The 17,500-nt window shown below is 41.9% G+C and overlaps 1 protein-coding gene across 8 annotated transcripts in view; it reads left to right on the top strand.

The window, feature by feature from the left end:
- The window catches only part of adgrg6 (adhesion G protein-coupled receptor G6), a 113,904-nt gene that overhangs the window by 15,752 nt on the left and 80,652 nt on the right, over window positions 1-17,500 (top strand). For 7 of the 8 annotated variants that reach the window (XM_034150919.1, XM_034150915.1, XM_034150918.1 and 4 more), the window contains exons 3-6: window positions 11,966-12,313; window positions 13,627-13,766; window positions 15,037-15,316; window positions 16,139-16,312. In XM_034150919.1, coding sequence (XP_034006810.1) covers window positions 11,966-12,313; window positions 13,627-13,766; window positions 15,037-15,316; window positions 16,139-16,312 — 942 coding nt within the window. The remainder of the gene's footprint in view (window positions 1-11,965; window positions 12,314-13,626; window positions 13,767-15,036; window positions 15,317-16,138; window positions 16,313-17,500) is intronic. The other variant, XM_034150920.1, reaches the window with a different exon arrangement.

The raw sequence follows: 17,500 nt of genomic DNA on the forward strand, positions 1-17,500 counted from the left end.
CTCTGTGTGTCTCCGTGTGTGTCTCTGTGTGTCTCTGTGTGTCTCTGTGTGTGTCTCAGTGATTTACATGCTTTCCCTCTCTCACTTTGTGTCCTCCATGTTTCCATCTCTCCCTTTGAACTCATATTTTCCACCCTCTGCACGTTGTGTTCTCTTCTCTAACCGAGCGCTCTCCGTTCTGCGGGGGAAGTCACGCCTCATTAAACGAAGATCATCCCATATCGTTTCCATCCCTCTCACCCTTTAGCTTTCAGTTTGCTGCATGGTGATTGGTCCTCTCCTGCTTCTGTCAGAGCTGCATGGTGATTGGTCCTCTCCTGCTTCTGTCAGAGCTGCATGGTGATTGGTCCTCTCCTGCTTCTGTCAGAGCTGCATGGTGATTGGTCCTCTCCTGCTTCTGTCAGAGCTGCATTCACTGTGACCCTGAAGCCATGCTGCTTTGAAGCCGAGTGTCACATGCAGTTTGGTGTTTTGTCTCAGGTAGAGGACACAGGGTTTCAGTGAACCTGGACATGTGGAGACCCCAAAGTGTTCTGATAGAAGTGCAGAGTAGGGTCTGCAGCTCATAGAGACTGCTGGATGCTAACCTGCAGATGTTGGGACATTCACACAGTTAGCATCAGTTGAGTTAGTTAGCATTGTAGCTTACTGTATGTGGACAATAGTTACAAAATGGCTTGTTGTCTAAAAACAGTTAGTGAAGAATCCCTCTGCTTCCCTTTCTGGGATTTGCCCCAAATGTTGATATGTCCTCTCTCGGGACACGCTGCAGCTTTCCTCCAAGTTTCATTCAAATCAATGTGATAGTTTTTCTGTTATCCTACTTTACATTTCTATCATAACATCTCAACATCTCAACATCTCCGGGTTCACAGCAGGACTCGAGCTATACTATCATCTGTTTTAGTTTCTTTACGCGTTACCAACATTTGTTTGATATTTTTCAACATACTTTTACTTTGCCTTTGTGTGTAAACGTGTGTGTGTGTGTGTGTGTGTGTGTGTGTGTGTGTGTGTGTGTGTGTGTGTGTGTGTGTGTGTGTGTGTGTGTGTGTGTGTGTGTGTGTGTGTGTGTGTGTGTGTGTGTGTGTGTGTGTGTGTGTGTGTGCGTGTGTGTGTGTGTGCGTGTGTGTGTGTGTGTGTTAATGTGTTTTCCATACTCTACCAGCAGCAGCCTCAGGCCAAACCGAGAGCGGTTCACACACACCCGTAAAGTTCCCAGCAAAACCAAACCACAACACACACACACACACACACACACACACACACACACACACACACACACACACACACACACACACACACGGAGGTTAGCGGGGTACACTCTGCTTCTGGTGGTGAAACAACGACGTGTGTGTGTGTGTGTGTGTGCGTGTGTGCGTGCGTGTGTGTGTGTGTGTGCGTGCATGCGTGCGTGTGTGTGTTTGACCATAGATAAACTGAAGCTCTGAACAGGAAGCTGTAAATGTCTCGGTGTGTTCGAGGTCGAGAAAAAGTGTCCGACTTTACAAACTTCGTAACTTAAAGCAGACGCTCTTCTTCTTCTTCTTCTTCTTCTTCGGTGTGTTAAAGAGATTACAGTCGATACGTGGAAACAACATGGAGGCTACGGAGGACATGTGCTGTATTCACTCAGACTCCAGGAGGCATTCATGTGCATTTAGATTTCTGGATCTCATTGTTCCCATTATTCTGACGGCACCAAACGCAGCACAGATCTGACAGTGAGGTGAAGAAGCCCTCTGCTTCGCTTTTTGGGATTTACTCCAAATGTGGATACCTTCTCTCTCATTACATGCTTCAACTGTCCTCCAAGTTTCATTCAAATCAATCAGATAGTTGATCTGATATCCTGCTCCATGTGCAGCGCCCGTCTGACCTTCAGGAGAGGACTCTTTAAAGTAGAGACACTACATACTGATATACACCTGAACATCAGCAGGAGAGGACTCTTTAAAGTAGAGACACTACATACTGATATACACCTGAACATCAGCAGGAGAGGACTCTTTAAAGTAGAGACACTACATACTGATATACACCTGAACATCAGCAGGAGAGGACTCTTTAAAGTAGAGACACTACATACTGATATACACCTGAACATCAGCAGGAGAGGACTCTTTAAAGTAGAGACACTACACACTGATATACACCTGCACATCAGCAGGAGAGGACTCTTTAAAGTAGAGACACTACATACTGATATACACCTGAACATCAGCAGGAGAGGACTCTTTAAAGTAGAGACACTACATACTGATACACCTGAACATCAGCAGGAGAGGACTCTTTAAAGTAGAGACACTACATACTGATATACACCTGAACATCAGCAGGAGAGGACTCTTTAAAGTAGAGACACTACATACTGATATACACCTGAACATCAGCAGGAGAGGACTCTTTAAAGTAGAGACACTACATACTGATATACACCTGAACATCAACAGGAGAGGACTCTTTAAAGTAGAGACGCTACATACTGATATACACCTGAACATCAGCAGGAGAGGACTCTTTAAAGTAGAGACACTACATACTGATATACACCTGAACATCAGCAGGAGAGGACTCTTTAAAGTAGAGACACTACATACTGATATACACCTGAACATCAGCAGGAGAGGACTCTTTAAAGTAGAGACACTACATACTGATATACACCTGAACATCAGCAGGAGAGGACTCTTTAAAGTAGAGACACTACATACTGATATACACCTGAACATCAGCAGGAGAGGACTCTTTAAAGTAGAGACACTACATACTGATATACACCTGAACATCAGCAGGAGAGGACTCTTTAAAGTAGAGACACTACATACTGATATACACCTGAACATCAGCAGGAGAGGACTCTTTAAAGTAGAGAAAACTACATACTGATACACCTGAACATCAGCAGGAGAGGACTCTTTAAAGTAGAGACACTACATACTGATATACACCTGAACATCAGCAGGAGAGGACTCTTTAAAGTAGAGACACTACATACTGATATACACCTGAACATCAGCAGGAGAGGACTCTTTAAAGTAGAGACACTACATACTGATATACACCTGAACATCAGCAGGAGAGGACTCTTTAAAGTAGAGACACTACATACTGATATACACCTGAACATCAGCAGGAGAGGACTCTTTAAAGTAGAGACACTACATACTGATATACACCTGAACATCAACAGGAGAGGACTCTTTAAAGTAGAGACACTACATACTGATATACACCTGAACATCAGCAGGAGAGGACTCTTTAAAGTAGAGACACTACATACTGATATACACCTGAACATCAGCAGGAGAGGACTCTTTAAAGTAGAGACGCTACATACTGATATACACCTGAACATCAGCAGGAGAGGACTCTTTAAAGTAGAGACACTACATACTGATATACACCTGAACATCAGCAGGAGAGGACTCTTTAAAGTAGAGACACTACATACTGATATACACCTGAACATCAACAGGAGAGGACTCTTTAAAGTAGAGACGCTACATACTGATATACACCTGAACATCAGCAGGAGAGGACTCTTTAAAGTAGAGACACTACATACTGATATACACCTGAACATCAGCAGGAGAGGACTCTTTAAAGTAGAGACACTACATACTGATATACACCTGAACATCAGCAGGAGAGGACTCTTTAAAGTAGAGACACTACATACTGATATACACCTGAACATCAACAGGAGAGGACTCTTTAAAGTAGAGACGCTACATACTGATATACACCTGAACATCAGCAGGAGAGGACTCTTTAAAGTAGAGACACTACATACTGATATACACCTGAACATCAACAGGAGAGGACTCTTTAAAGTAGAGACGCTACATACTGATATACACCTGAACATCAGCAGGAGAGGACTCTTTAAAGTAGAGACACTACATACTGATATACACCTGAACATCAGCAGGAGAGGACTCTTTAAAGTAGAGACACTTTAAGCATCGTGATATGTTTTCAGAATTTAATCCTATCATACCTTTTATATTTCCTCCGCTTAAAGGACGTGGAAATACCTCAGAAGAAAACTTGTTAACAAACCAATTAACACACAAATACATTTATTTAATGTGTGTTTTTATTGTAAATGATCATTTTAAGAATTCATAAATGAAAACACTTTATTGTGTGTTATAATCTGAACACAACACGGTACCTTAATGTGATTTTAACCCTCCAGTAAAAGATTAAGAGACACTCACACTCCTGTCTGCTCCGAGTAAAGCTAGTAATGAGCAGTTCCACACACACACACACACACACACACACACACACACACACACACACACACACACACACACACACACACACACACACACACACACACACACACACACACACACACACACACATTAAAAGTGAAAGGTGTTTGTTGACACACACAGTGACTCATTGATCAAGTGGTGTTGCAGACATGTCCCCACAGTGTACATGTTAATGAGCTGAAGGGTGTATTAGTTTTTATTGTGAATATAAATATACAGTGTTGAAACGCCTCCATTGGACTCCTCTGTTTACTTGGTTAACACAGTGACATCACTATGTAACACTCGCGCTCCTATTGGCTAGCGCTCCAACACATTGTACGTGGTAGGCTAAGGGGCGGGACATCTCTAAGCGGTTGACCAATCACAACAGCGCCATAAATAAAACTTAATAATGAAATGATCATGAATAGTTATTTCTGAATGTGCTGAGTCTCCATCACATTTATTCTGTAAATACATTTAATTTAATTTAATTTGTCTCGGCTTAGATTTTTAATGCAAACCAATCAAAACCGTGAAACATTCTTATTTTAAATTATAATTATATGGCGTATTTTTTGGGTTACAACGCCGCCCTCACACTGAGAGTAAAGCTGTTATATCCACACATAAAAAGGATTGAGGAGAAAAAGAAATCCAATTTACAAAACGATGAAGAACTGGATTTAATCTGATCCAACACTTTCTATTTCGAAGAAGGTTCATGTTGGTACGCTGATATTTCCTGCAGCTCAGCAGAAGCTCTTCCTCTGAACAGACATGTTTCTGTTGGAGCTTCAGCAGATCTGTATGATGTAAGAGCAACAGGGTAATGCAGGACAGATGTGCTGCAGATGTGCTTCCTCCAGCGGGGGATGTTAGATCTGCTGAGTCTGCGTTTAACACACTCTGAAGCTGCTTCATTCACATTTCTATTCATCTTGACCTCAGACGTTATTATATTTAACCAAATCATTATCTTTAAAGAGTCCTCTCCTGCTGATGTTCAGGTGTATATCAGTATGTAGTGTCTCTACTTTAAAGAGTCCTCTCCTGCTGATGTTCAGGTGTATATCAGTATGTAGTGTCTCTACTTTAAAGAGTCCTCTCCTGCTGATGTTCAGGTGTATATCAGTATGTAGTGTCTCTACTTTAAAGAGTCCTCTCCTGCTGATGTTCAGGTGTATATCAGTATGTAGTGTCTCTACTTTAAAGAGTCCTCTCCTGCTGATGTTCAGGTGTATATCAGTATGTAGTGTCTCTACTTTAAAGAGTCCTCTCCTGCTGATGTTCAGGTGTATATCAGTATGTAGTGTCTCTACTTTAAAGAGTCCTCTCCTGCTGATGTTCAGGTGTATATCAGTATGTAGTGTCTCTACTTTAAAGAGTCCTCTCCTGCTGATGTTCAGGTGTATATCAGTATGTAGTGTCTCTACTTTAAAGAGTCCTCTCCTGCTGATGTTCAGGTGTATATCAGTATGTAGTGTCTCTACTTTAAAGAGTCCTCTCCTGCTGATGTTCAGGTGTATATCAGTATGTAGTGTCTCTACTTTAAAGAGTCCTCTCCTGCTGATGTTCAGGTGTATATCAGTATGTAGTGTCTCTACTTTAAAGAGTCCTCTCCTGCTGATGTTCAGGTGTATATCAGTATGTAGTGTCTCTACTTTAAAGAGTCCTCTCCTGCTGATGTTCAGGTGTATATCAGTATGTAGTGTCTCTACTTTAAAGAGTCCTCTTCCTGCTGATGTTCAGGTGTATATCAGTATGTAGTGTCTCTACTTTAAAGAGTCCTCTCCTGCTGATGTTCAGGTGTATATCAGTATGTAGTGTCTCTACTTTAAAGAGTCCTCTCCTGCTGATGTTCAGGTGTATATCAGTATGTAGTGTCTCTACTTTAAAGAGTCCTCTCCTGCTGATGTTCAGGTGTATATCAGTATGTAGTGTCTCTACTTTAAAGAGTCCTCTCCTGCTGATGTTCAGGTGTATATCAGTATGTAGTGTCTCTACTTTAAAGAGTCCTCTCCTGCTGATGTTCAGGTGTATATCAGTATGTAGTGTCTCTACTTTAAAGAGTCCTCTCCTGCTGATGTTCAGGTGTATATCAGTATGTAGTGTCTCTACTTTAAAGAGTCCTCTCCTGCTGATGTTTCAGGGTGTATATCAGTATGTAGTGTCTCTACTTTAAAGAGTCCTCTCCTGCTGATGTTCAGGTGTATATCAGTATGTAGTGTCTCTACTTTAAAGAGTCCTCTCCTGCTGATGTTCAGGTGTATATCAGTATGTAGTGTCTCTACTTTAAAGAGTCCTCTCCTGCTGATGTTCAGGTGTATATCAGTATGTAGTGTCTCTACTTTAAAGAGTCCTCTCCTGCTGATGTTCAGGTGTATATCAGTATGTAGTGTCTCTACTTTAAAGAGTCCTCTCCTGCTGATGTTCAGGTGTATATCAGTATGTAGTGTCTCTACTTTAAAGAGTCCTCTCCTGCTGATGTTCAGGTGTATATCAGTATGTAGTGTCTCTACTTTAAAGAGTCCTCTCCTGCTGATGTTCAGGTGTATATCAGTATGTAGTGTCTCTACTTTAAAGAGTCCTCTCCTGCTGATGTTCAGGTGTATATCAGTATGTAGTGTCTCTACTTTAAAGAGTCCTCTCCTGCTGATGTTCAGGTGTATATCAGTATGTAGTGTCTCTACTTTAAAAGAGTCCTCTCCTGCTGATGTTCAGGTGTATATCAGTATGTAGTGTCTCTACTTTAAAGAGTCCTCTCCTGCTGATGTTCAGGTGTATATCAGTATGTAGTGTCTCTACTTTAAAGAGTCCTCTCCTGCTGATGTTCAGGTGTATATCAGTATGTAGTGTCTCTACTTTAAAGAGTCCTCTCCTGCTGATGTTCAGGTGTATATCAGTATGTAGTGTCTCTACTTTAAAGAGTCCTCTCCTGCTGATGTTCAGGTGTATATCAGTATGTAGTGTCTCTACTTTAAAGAGTCCTCTCCTGCTGATGTTCAGGTGTATATCAGTATGTAGTGTCTCTACTTTAAAGAGTCCTCTCCTGCTGATGATCAGGTGTATATCAGTATGTAGTGTCTCTACTTTAAAGAGTCCTCTCCTGCTGATGTTCAGGTGTATATCAGTATGTAGTGTCTCTACTTTAAAGAGTCCCTCTCCTGCTGATGTTCAGGTGTATATCAGTATGTAGTGTCTCTACTTTAAAGAGTCCTCTCCTGCTGATGTTCAGGTGTATATCAGTATGTAGTGTCTCTACTTTAAAGAGTCCTCTCCTGCTGATGTTCAGGTGTATATCAGTATGTAGAGTCTCTACTTTAAAGAGTCCTCTCCTGCTGATGTTCAGGTGTATATCAGTATGTAGTGTCTCTACTTTAAAGAGTCCTCTCCTGCTGATGTTCAGGTGTATATCAGTATGTAGTGTCTCTACTTTAAAGAGTCCTCTCCTGCTGATGTTCAGGTGTATATCAGTATGTAGTGTCTCTACTTTAAAGAGTCCTCTCCTGCTGATGTTCAGGTGTATATCAGTATGTAGTGTCTCTACTTTAAAGAGTCCTCTCCTGCTGATGTTCAGGTGTATATCAGTATGTAGTGTCTCTACTTTAAAGAGTCCTCTGCCTGCTGATGTTCAGGTGTAATCAGTATGTAGTTGTCTCTACTTTAAAGAGTCCTCTCCTGCTGAGTCCTCTCCTGCTGATGTTCAGTATATCAGTATGTAGTGTCTCTACTTTAAAGAGTCCTCTCCTGCTGATGTTCAGGTGTATATCAGTATGTAGTGTCTCTACTTTAAAGAGTCCTCTCCTGCTGATGTTCAGGTGTATATCAGTATGTAGTGTCTCTACTTTAAAGAGTCCTCTCCTGCTGATGTTCAGGTGTATATCAGTATGTAGTGTCTCTACTTTAAAGAGTCCTCTCCTGCTGATGTTCAGGTGTATATCAGTATGTAGAGTCTCTACTTTAAAGAGTCCTCTCCTGCTGATGTTCAGGTGTATATCAGTATGTAGTGTCTCTACTTTAAAGAGTCCTCTCCTGCTGATGTTCAGGTGTATATCAGTATGTAGTGTCTCTACTTTAAAGAGTCCTCTCCTGCTGATGTTCAGGTGTATAAGTATGTAGTGTCTCTACTTTAAAGAGTCCTCTCCTGCTGATGTTCAGGTGTATATCAGTATGTAGTGTCTCTACTTTAAAGAGTCCTCTCCTGCTGATGTTCAGGTGTAGTTGGTAACTTCTAATGATCTGATAACTCTGCTAAAGTCTGGTTCTGTTGATCTGGTCGGTCGGAGGATAAAAAGATGTGAGGCTCTGCAGACAGAAACTGGAGAGGCTGCTTTTAACACACACACACACACACACACACACACACACACACACACACACACACACACACACACACACACACACACACACACACACACTCCAAATAAAATGTATTTTGTTACCTCTTTGGTTCATTGATTTCGAAAGCTGATTATTCTATGCTATGCTAATTATGCTATGTATTCGGTCTGTTGTTGACTGAAGGAAATACTTATAGAATCGCTCACAATATTTGTATTTTAGGGGAGAATATATGTATATGTAACTGACTAAACTGAATCTAAATAGAACCGCTCGATCTGTCGGTAGAATTTAACTTCTACAGTTTCCAAGGAGCGAGCGGTCAAACAAGTTTCTCCAAAATGTGACCACAGTCAGCTATTGATGGATAAGGAGGGCACACACACACACACACACACACACACACACACACACACACACACACACACCACACACACACACACACACACACACACACACACACACACACACACACACACACACACACACACACACACACACACACACACACACACACACACACACACACACACACACACACACACACACACACACACACACGGCGGTGACGTTGGCAGTGCGTTGGCTGTGGTTTTGAGATCAACGGAGGCCATTGTTACGAGAGAGAGGCGCTCCATTCTTTCCACCCGGCCCCTCTCTCCTTACGGTCTGCGACGCCTCGTCCTCCAGCTGTTCTTCAAACATGATGGACACGTTTAGGGAAATCATTAAGTCATTTCATTAGATCAGCTGTTTTCGCCAGGTTTCTCTTACAATCCAACCCGTAGGCACTCTTTAGTTTCTTGTAGGGAAAGATTTCCATATGTTTCGAGATAACACCCTTTTTTACTTGTACAAGTTGTTGGTACAACTTTTATATAAACCCAGATGTTCCTCATGAAGAAACATCTCCAGCAACACATGCAGCGTTTAGAGAACATTCAGCAACTTGAGGAGACATGGCAGCATTTACTAAAAGCTGCAGAAACCAAACGCTGAAGAAGCTCAGAACACAACGGGTGCGTCACTCTTTAATGTCCCCTGGTCTCCCAGCTGTGTGCGTCACTCTTTAGTGTCCCCTGGTCTCCCAGCTGTGTGCGTCACTCTTTAGTGTCCCCTGGTCTCCCAGCTGTGTGCGTCACTCTTTAGTGTCCCCTAGTCTCCCAGCTGTGTGCGTCACTCTTTAGTGTCCCCTGGTCTCCCAGCTGTGTGCGTCACTCTTTAGTGTCCCCTGGTCTCCCAGCTGTGTGCGTCACTCTTTAGTGTCCCCTGGTCTCCCAGCTGTGTGCGTCACTCTTTAGTGTCCCTGGTCTCCCAGCTGTGTGCGTCACTCTTTAGTGTCCCCTGGTCTCCCAGCTGTGTGCGTCACTCTTTAGTGTCCCCTGGTCTCCCAGCTGTGTGCGTCACTCTTTAGTGTCCCCTGGTCTCCCAGCTGTGTGCGTCACTCTTTAGTGTCCCCTGGTCTCCCAGCTGTGTGCGTCACTCTTTAGTGTCCCCTGCTCTCCCAGCTGTGTGCGTCACTCTTTAGTGTCCCCTGGTCTCGTTGTGTTTTGAGCTTCTTGCAGCGTTTGATCATCTGTATGAGGAGATGTATTCTCCCCCCACGATGCAAAAGGTTTCTCCTGTAATCTGATGACTGCTCAATCTTTCCTTAACCTGTTAAGCCCGAGAGACCCCGGTACCGGGGCACTGCCGCAACATCTTGCAGGAAACAGTGTCTGAGGGCATGTTCATTTAATAAACTATGAATGTTTTATATCCATGTAACGGGAAGAAACTCATCTAACTCATCATTTTCTTTTTTTTTTCAAAAAAACCCCCACAATGCTAACGCTGAGCCTCTGAATTAGCAACGAGCGAAAAATGCTAACAGATTACTGCACCGAAAATCACTCAGAAAACCTTATTATTTATCTTTTCTGCACATCCAACACATCGTTTCACATTGTGAGGTGACACAGAATCGATGGGTACCCTCATTATCACTGAATTATACGAAATCGCGACTTTATAAACAAAAACAGACATCAAAACATGTGCCGCTAGGTAGCTAAAAACGCTAACATGGCTTACCTGTGTCATAGTCTGGTCAAAAGTGGTCTTCAATGGCATTAAAACGATAAAAACGCTGCTGAAGTTAATCCAATGTGTCTGTGTCCCTTTGAAATGATTTCTGATAATACATAAGCAATAAACCTGCTTTTCCGTTTCCAGATGTCAGAGCTAGAGATAGGTTCGCTCTGATGCAAAACTGCATGCGCGAAGCCCCCACCTTTTTTTTGTACCATGTGTGTGAGTGGGGAAATTCCCCTTCGATTCTATTGGCTCTAACGGTCAGAAAGAGATGTCAATCACCAAAATCGACCAATGGGTTCCAGAGAAACGGTAAAACCCCCATTTTCACCCAAATCACCTCAGAGGTGGAGTTTCTTTTGCTAAATCTCTCTAAAAAGGTCAAATGTCACTTGTTTTGCATCAATCTTGATACAGGGTACTTATTATATGTTGTACTTTGGATTCCTAAAGCTTTTAGTCTACTAACCCATCATTCAAGGGTAGTTTTCGCTATAAGTAAAAAATAATATTTGGACGGACACTATAATTTACAGTTTTTTACTATGTTCAATCTGAATTTTCTTTAAAATAAAAAACATCTATATTGATTCTGACTTTTCTACATCCAACTCACAGGTTTATCATTACTTTGAGAAAAAAGATTATTAATTGAACCCTTTTAGAAGGGAAGATATGGTCATTTGTTCTGGGAATGTCTTTTTCGAGCCTGAGACCTGAAAAACAGGCTCAGGGTGGAACAGGTTAAAAAGTGACTCTTCCCCCGATGCCACTGGCCATATTGCTCTGCATGTGCATGGTGTCTGATACTACAGTGTGTATAACTACAGTGTCTGATACTACAGTGTGTATTGAGTCCTGTGATGGAGGAATCTGATGCAACTGTCTGTCTGATGATCAATCTGCTCTCCGTGGATTGGTCGACTGATTCCTCTCTGAACCTTTAACTGAACCTTTAACTGCACGTCTCGTTCTTTCTCTTCTGATCCCTGGGGTGTAACGTCTCAAAGATAATTCCTTAACTCCTTGTGTCCTGTCTCCTAACCTCCTTCTTGAAAAGTCCTCTTTGTCCGTGAATCCTTGATAATCAACGACTCCGTTTGTCCTTGACTCCTCCTCACTTGACCTCTCAAGGCTCCTTTGTCTCTGGTCTTCCCTTGTTTGGGCTCCTATCCTTGGTTCTGTCTGGTCTACTAGCACCTGGTCTTCTGCGTGATCTTCCTCCTACCTTCTTCAGAGGTGTTTTTTAAAGCTCATGAATGTCCCCTCGCCTGCAGTGCTGTGCTGCAGCCCCTCCAGCTGTGTGTTGGTGCTGACGGAGAACCAGGGGGCGTTCACGTCGCCCTGCTACCCCCAGATATACCCCAACTCTCAGGCGTGCCGATGGACCATGCAGGCGCCCGCCGGCTTCATCATCCAGCTCTCCTTCCTGGACTTCGACCTGGAGGAGGCGCCGGGCTGCATCTACGACCGCGTGCTGGTCAACACGGGGAAAACGGACGTTAAGTTTTGCGGTCCGACCGCCAACGGGCTGACGCTGAACTCCACCGGGAACGTGATGGAGCTTTCCTTCAACTCCGACTTCAGCGTGCAGAAGAGAGGGTTCAGTGTTAGCTTCCGGCACGGTAAGGTTCCTCAGAGGAAGCTCATCCAGGCTTTTCAAGATTTAAAGGCTTTATCATCAGATAGCAGCGGCAGTGTAGATATGATCATAATAATAAAGCTTTATTTATACAGCACTTTTCATACAACGCATGCAGCTCAAAGTGCTTTACAAAATGGCGACACGTCACAAGTTAAAAATAAACAACAAGAAATTCCCCTCAGATTAGATGTTAAGAATGTAAAAGGTACATGCAGCAAAAATATTTAAATAAACATAAAGAAGTAAAAATGGGAACATGGGAATCAGCACTTTCAAGTGTGTATCCTCCCACAATGCATTGGGGCATCCCAGCAACACAACATATGCTGCTTTCTTTGGCATTCTAACTTCAGTTACCCTCAAACCCTTCATGTAAGACCCTAATGATATCAACAGAAGTGAATCCGTCGTATCTTGAGATTAGCTTTGTTGTCGTGAAAACTTGGTATCACGTGCTAATCGTTAGCCGTTAGCAATTGAACATCCGTGGTGTTCCCTGTGAGAGCGACCCTCTGATCTCCTGGTGTCTCCACAGCACTTCGAACGTTGGAAACGATCCTTTCAGAGGACGAACGTTGGCCTCGTTGGACTCTAAGTCATATTCCAACCCGGTGTCACGGCAAGACGTGAACACGTGACGATTCACCACGCTGGGTATGCTCTCAAATTTGAAAGAACACGCTCTTGAATAAAGATAGGGAATAACCTCCATAACACGGGAAAGTGTTTCTGCACTGAGGGCCATGGTCACAAGGGTCACTGTCACGTTTGAAGGGACGAACTCGTAACGTCTTCACGTCTCCCAGCGTGGTGAATCGTCACATGTTCACGTCTTGCTGTGATACCGGGTTGAATATTCAGAGATGCTAACATCTGTCGACTGATCTCACGGTCTACGCCGTTTACTTTGTTGTTGTTTATCTGTAATGATGTGAGTTAGTGTGGTAGGGAACCTGAATGTGCATCAGTGCTTTCAAGTGTTCAAGTGTTCAGGAATAATACACAGAACGTCATGTTGGGAGGATTCTCCTACATTTACTCGCTCTTGACGGTCAAACTTTCATCAAAAAGGTTAAAGTATTTATAAGTTAATGGCATTATTAGTGAAATACATTTAAATTAAACATATTTCTGTCTCATAATTATGTATTTTCTTTCTGTCTGACCTCTTTCCTCTTTGCTTCCTCACTTTTATTTTGTACCTTTATTTCTATCTTGTATCATTTAATTTCCTCTCCACGCTTTTTCCTCATTTGCCCTCCTCCTCCTCCTCCTCGTCTTCCTCCTCTCCAGTGGCAGTGGCCCTCAGGAACCAGAAGGTCACCATCTCCCACGGTAACGGTCAGGTGACCCAGGTGTCCGGCTCAGTTTCCATCCCGACGCTCAGTCACCTGACGCTTTGCTTTGAGCTTGAACGCACCGGCAACAAAAAGGTACCTGAACACAACACGCAGATACCACACTGAGGGGGGGTATGATGTCACAACAACATCACAACATTCTGACTTTTGCTCGAAATCTTAAAAATGTTAATAATCCCTGGTCCCCGGCTTGAGCTTCAATCTCAGGATCCATGTATCTGTGATCCTCTCCAGAATGGAAGTAGTCATCACATACAGAGCATCAACTAGTTCCTGAACAGTGTCCTTCACATGCTGATATCCAAGAGAGGGAGTTACACAGTCACAAGATGGAGGAATAGAAAGCAGTACATCCTGTCATGTACAACATTCTCAACATTCTGACTTTTTCTCAAAATCCTGACTTTTTCCACAAAATCTCAAAATTCTGACTTTTTCTCAAAATTCTGACTTTTTCTCAAAAATCAGACTTTTTCTCAAAAATCAGACTTTTTCTCAAAAATCAGACTTTTTCTAAAAAATCAGACTTTTTCTCAAAAATCAGACTTTTTTTTTAAGAATCTGACTTTTTCTAAAAAAATCTGACTTTTTCTCAACATTTTGACTTTTTCTCAAAATCCCCCAAAAATCGGACTTTTTCTAAAAAATCCCCCAAAAATCGGACTTTTTAAAAAAAAACACAAAATTCTGACTTTTAAAAAAAATTCTGACTTTTTCTCAAAATCCCCCAAAAATCTGGCTTTTTCTCAAAATCTCCACATTCTGACTTTAAAAAAAAAATCTGACTTTTTTCTCAAAAATAAAAACAATCTGACTTTTTCTCAAAAATCAAAAAAATCTGACTTTTTCTCAAAAATCAAAAAAATCTGACTTTTTCTCATCTAAAAAATGAATGACTTAAAAATGTTAATAATCCCTGGTCCCCGGCTTGAGCTTCAATCTCAGGATCCATGTATCTGTGATCCTCTCCAGAATGGAAGTAGTCATCACATACAGAGCATCAACTAGTTCCTGAACAGTGTCCTTCACATGCTGATATCCAAGAGAGGGAGTTACACAGTCACAAGATGGAGGAATAGAAAGCAGTATTCAATGTTTACTTCAGATTAGCTCCACGTCAGAAATGAGCATGCTTGTCATATGGCTATCTCCATAGAGGCTGAATCATCATGTTAATCACATAGCTATCATATGCCTCAAACAGTCCTGATGCTCTTCTAGGTAATCATACATCCTGTCATGAACACAGCTACAGTTGGGATACCTTTGTTATCATGTTACTCTCATGTTGGAAGAGGACATTCAGGATTTCCCCAACATTAACCCTTGTGTTCCCCAACAGAAAGAGTGGATCTTCACGTACTCGGACAGCAGCAACAACGTGGCTCTGAGTCTGGGCTCGGATCAGTCCGGCATGAAGATGATCGTGGACGGGGTGGAGTGTCCCATCGACTCCATCCTCTCCTCCGCCAACTTCACCTCCGCCATGAAGCCTTTCTGCGTGCTCTGGACTTCTTCCAACGGACGCGTGGCGGCCTACTTTAACGGGAACTACTCTGCCAAGAGCTGCTCGGCCTCCAGCGGACACTCTGTGCCGGGCGGGGGGCAGTTCAAGTTAGGAGGTACGTCTCAACATTTTGTTTAATACTTCTGTTATGGAAAAACAGAAATAGTTTTCTTTGACCTCACTTTCTTTCTACTTTCTTTTTTAACTTATCCTTTAGTCATTTCAAGTGTTTCATTCTAAACGAACCCCCCTTTGGAAAATTATAATCTGCAACCCAATATTCAGAAAATTCAACGGATCCTGGCCATATTTGTGTAGCATATACAATTAATTTGCTCCCAGACATTCATGTAGCTTGATGTTTTTAGACCCCATAGTCAAAAAGTCACCACTTAAAAGAAAAGTGAAATACTGAGAAAAAAATCAGATTTTAAGAAAACATTTTAATTTGAAGACAAAGTCACACTTTAAGAGGTTATAAGTCATATAAATTATGAGAAAAAAAGTGAAATTCAAAAAAATTAAATAATAATTCTGAGAAAAAAAAGTCAAATTTTAAGAAAAAAGTCAAATTATGAAAAAATATTAAACTATGAGAAAAAAATGCAATTCCTTCAAATAGTAAACATTTCGAGAAAAAGTAAAAACAAAGTCAAATTCTTCTAAAAAATCAAATAGGAGACAAAAAGGCAGATTCTTAAAAAAAGTAAAAATTCTGAGAAAAATGTTCACAATTTAAGAAATAATGAAATTGTGAAAAAATATTAAACTATGACAAAAAAAGTGAAATTACTTAAGTTCCTTTCAGTATTTCTACTTATCACTTAAGCATACAGTAGTGCTTTTTGAAATAGAAATAAACCAGCATTACAGAGTAAGAAAAAGGTAGAAACGTAGGACTTCCCTTTCTAACCCGGTGTTTCCTGTCTGTGTTCAGGACAGCAGAGTTTCAACGGGAACATCTACAATCTGCGGCTGTGGGACTACGCCATGACGCTCTCACAGCTCAACGCTCTGAGCTGCGACACGGTGGGAAACGTGATCGACTGGGACAACAACCACTGGAGCATCCAGTCCTCCATCGCCCAGACAGACACCTCGCTCAGCTGCAGTGAGTACAGAGAGGACTCTTTAAAGTAGAGACACTACATACTGATATACACCTGAACATCAGCAGGAGAGGACTCTTTAAAGTAGAGACACTACATACTGATATACACCTGAACATCAGCAGGAGAGGACTCTTTAAAGTAGAGACACTACATACTGATATACACCTGAACATCAGCAGGAGAGGACTCTTTAAAGTAGAGACACTACATACTGATATACACCTGAACATCAGCAGGAGAGGACTCTTTAAAGTAGAGACACTACATACTGATATACACCTGAACATCAGCAGGAGAGGACTCTTTAAAGTAGAGACACTACATACTGATATACACCTGAACATCAGCAGGAGAGGACTCTTTAAAGTAGAGACACTACATACTGATATACACCTGAACATCAGCAGGAGAGGACTCTTTAAAGTAGAGACACTACATACTGATATACACCTGAACATCAGCAGGAGAGGACTCTTTAAAGTAGAGACACTACATACTGATATACACCTGAACATCAGCAGGAGAGGACTCTTTAAAGTAGAGACACTACATACTGATATACACCTGAACATCAGCAGGAGAGGACTCTTTAAAGTAGAGACACTACATACTGATATACACCTGAACATCAGCAGCAGAGGACTCTTTAAAGTAGAGACACTACATACTGATATACACCTGAACATCAGCAGGAGAGGACTCTTTAAAGTAGAGACACTACATACTGATATACACCTGAACATCAGCAGGAGAGGACTCTTTAAAGTAGAGACACTACATACTGATATACACCTGAACATCAGCAGCAGAGGACTCTTTAAAGTAGAGACACTACATACTGATATACACCTGAACATCAGCAGGAGAGGACTCTTTAAAGTAGAGACACTACATACTGATATACACCTGAACATCAGCAGGAGAGGACTCTTTAAAGTAGAGACACTACATACTGATATACACCTGAACATCAGCAGGAGAGGACTCTTTAAAGTAGAGACACTACATACTGATATACACCTGAACATCAGCAGGAGAGGACTCTTTAAAGTAGAGACACTACATACTGATATACACCTGAACACCAGCAGGAGAGGACTTTTTAAAGTAGAGACACTACATACTGATATACACCTGAACATCAGCAGGAGAGGACTCTTTAAAGTAGAGACACTACATACTGATAT

The sequence above is a fragment of the Trematomus bernacchii genome, unplaced genomic scaffold, assembly GCF_902827165.1.
Source record: "Trematomus bernacchii unplaced genomic scaffold, fTreBer1.1, whole genome shotgun sequence".
In the NCBI taxonomy this organism is placed as follows: Eukaryota; Metazoa; Chordata; class Actinopteri; order Perciformes; family Nototheniidae; genus Trematomus; species Trematomus bernacchii.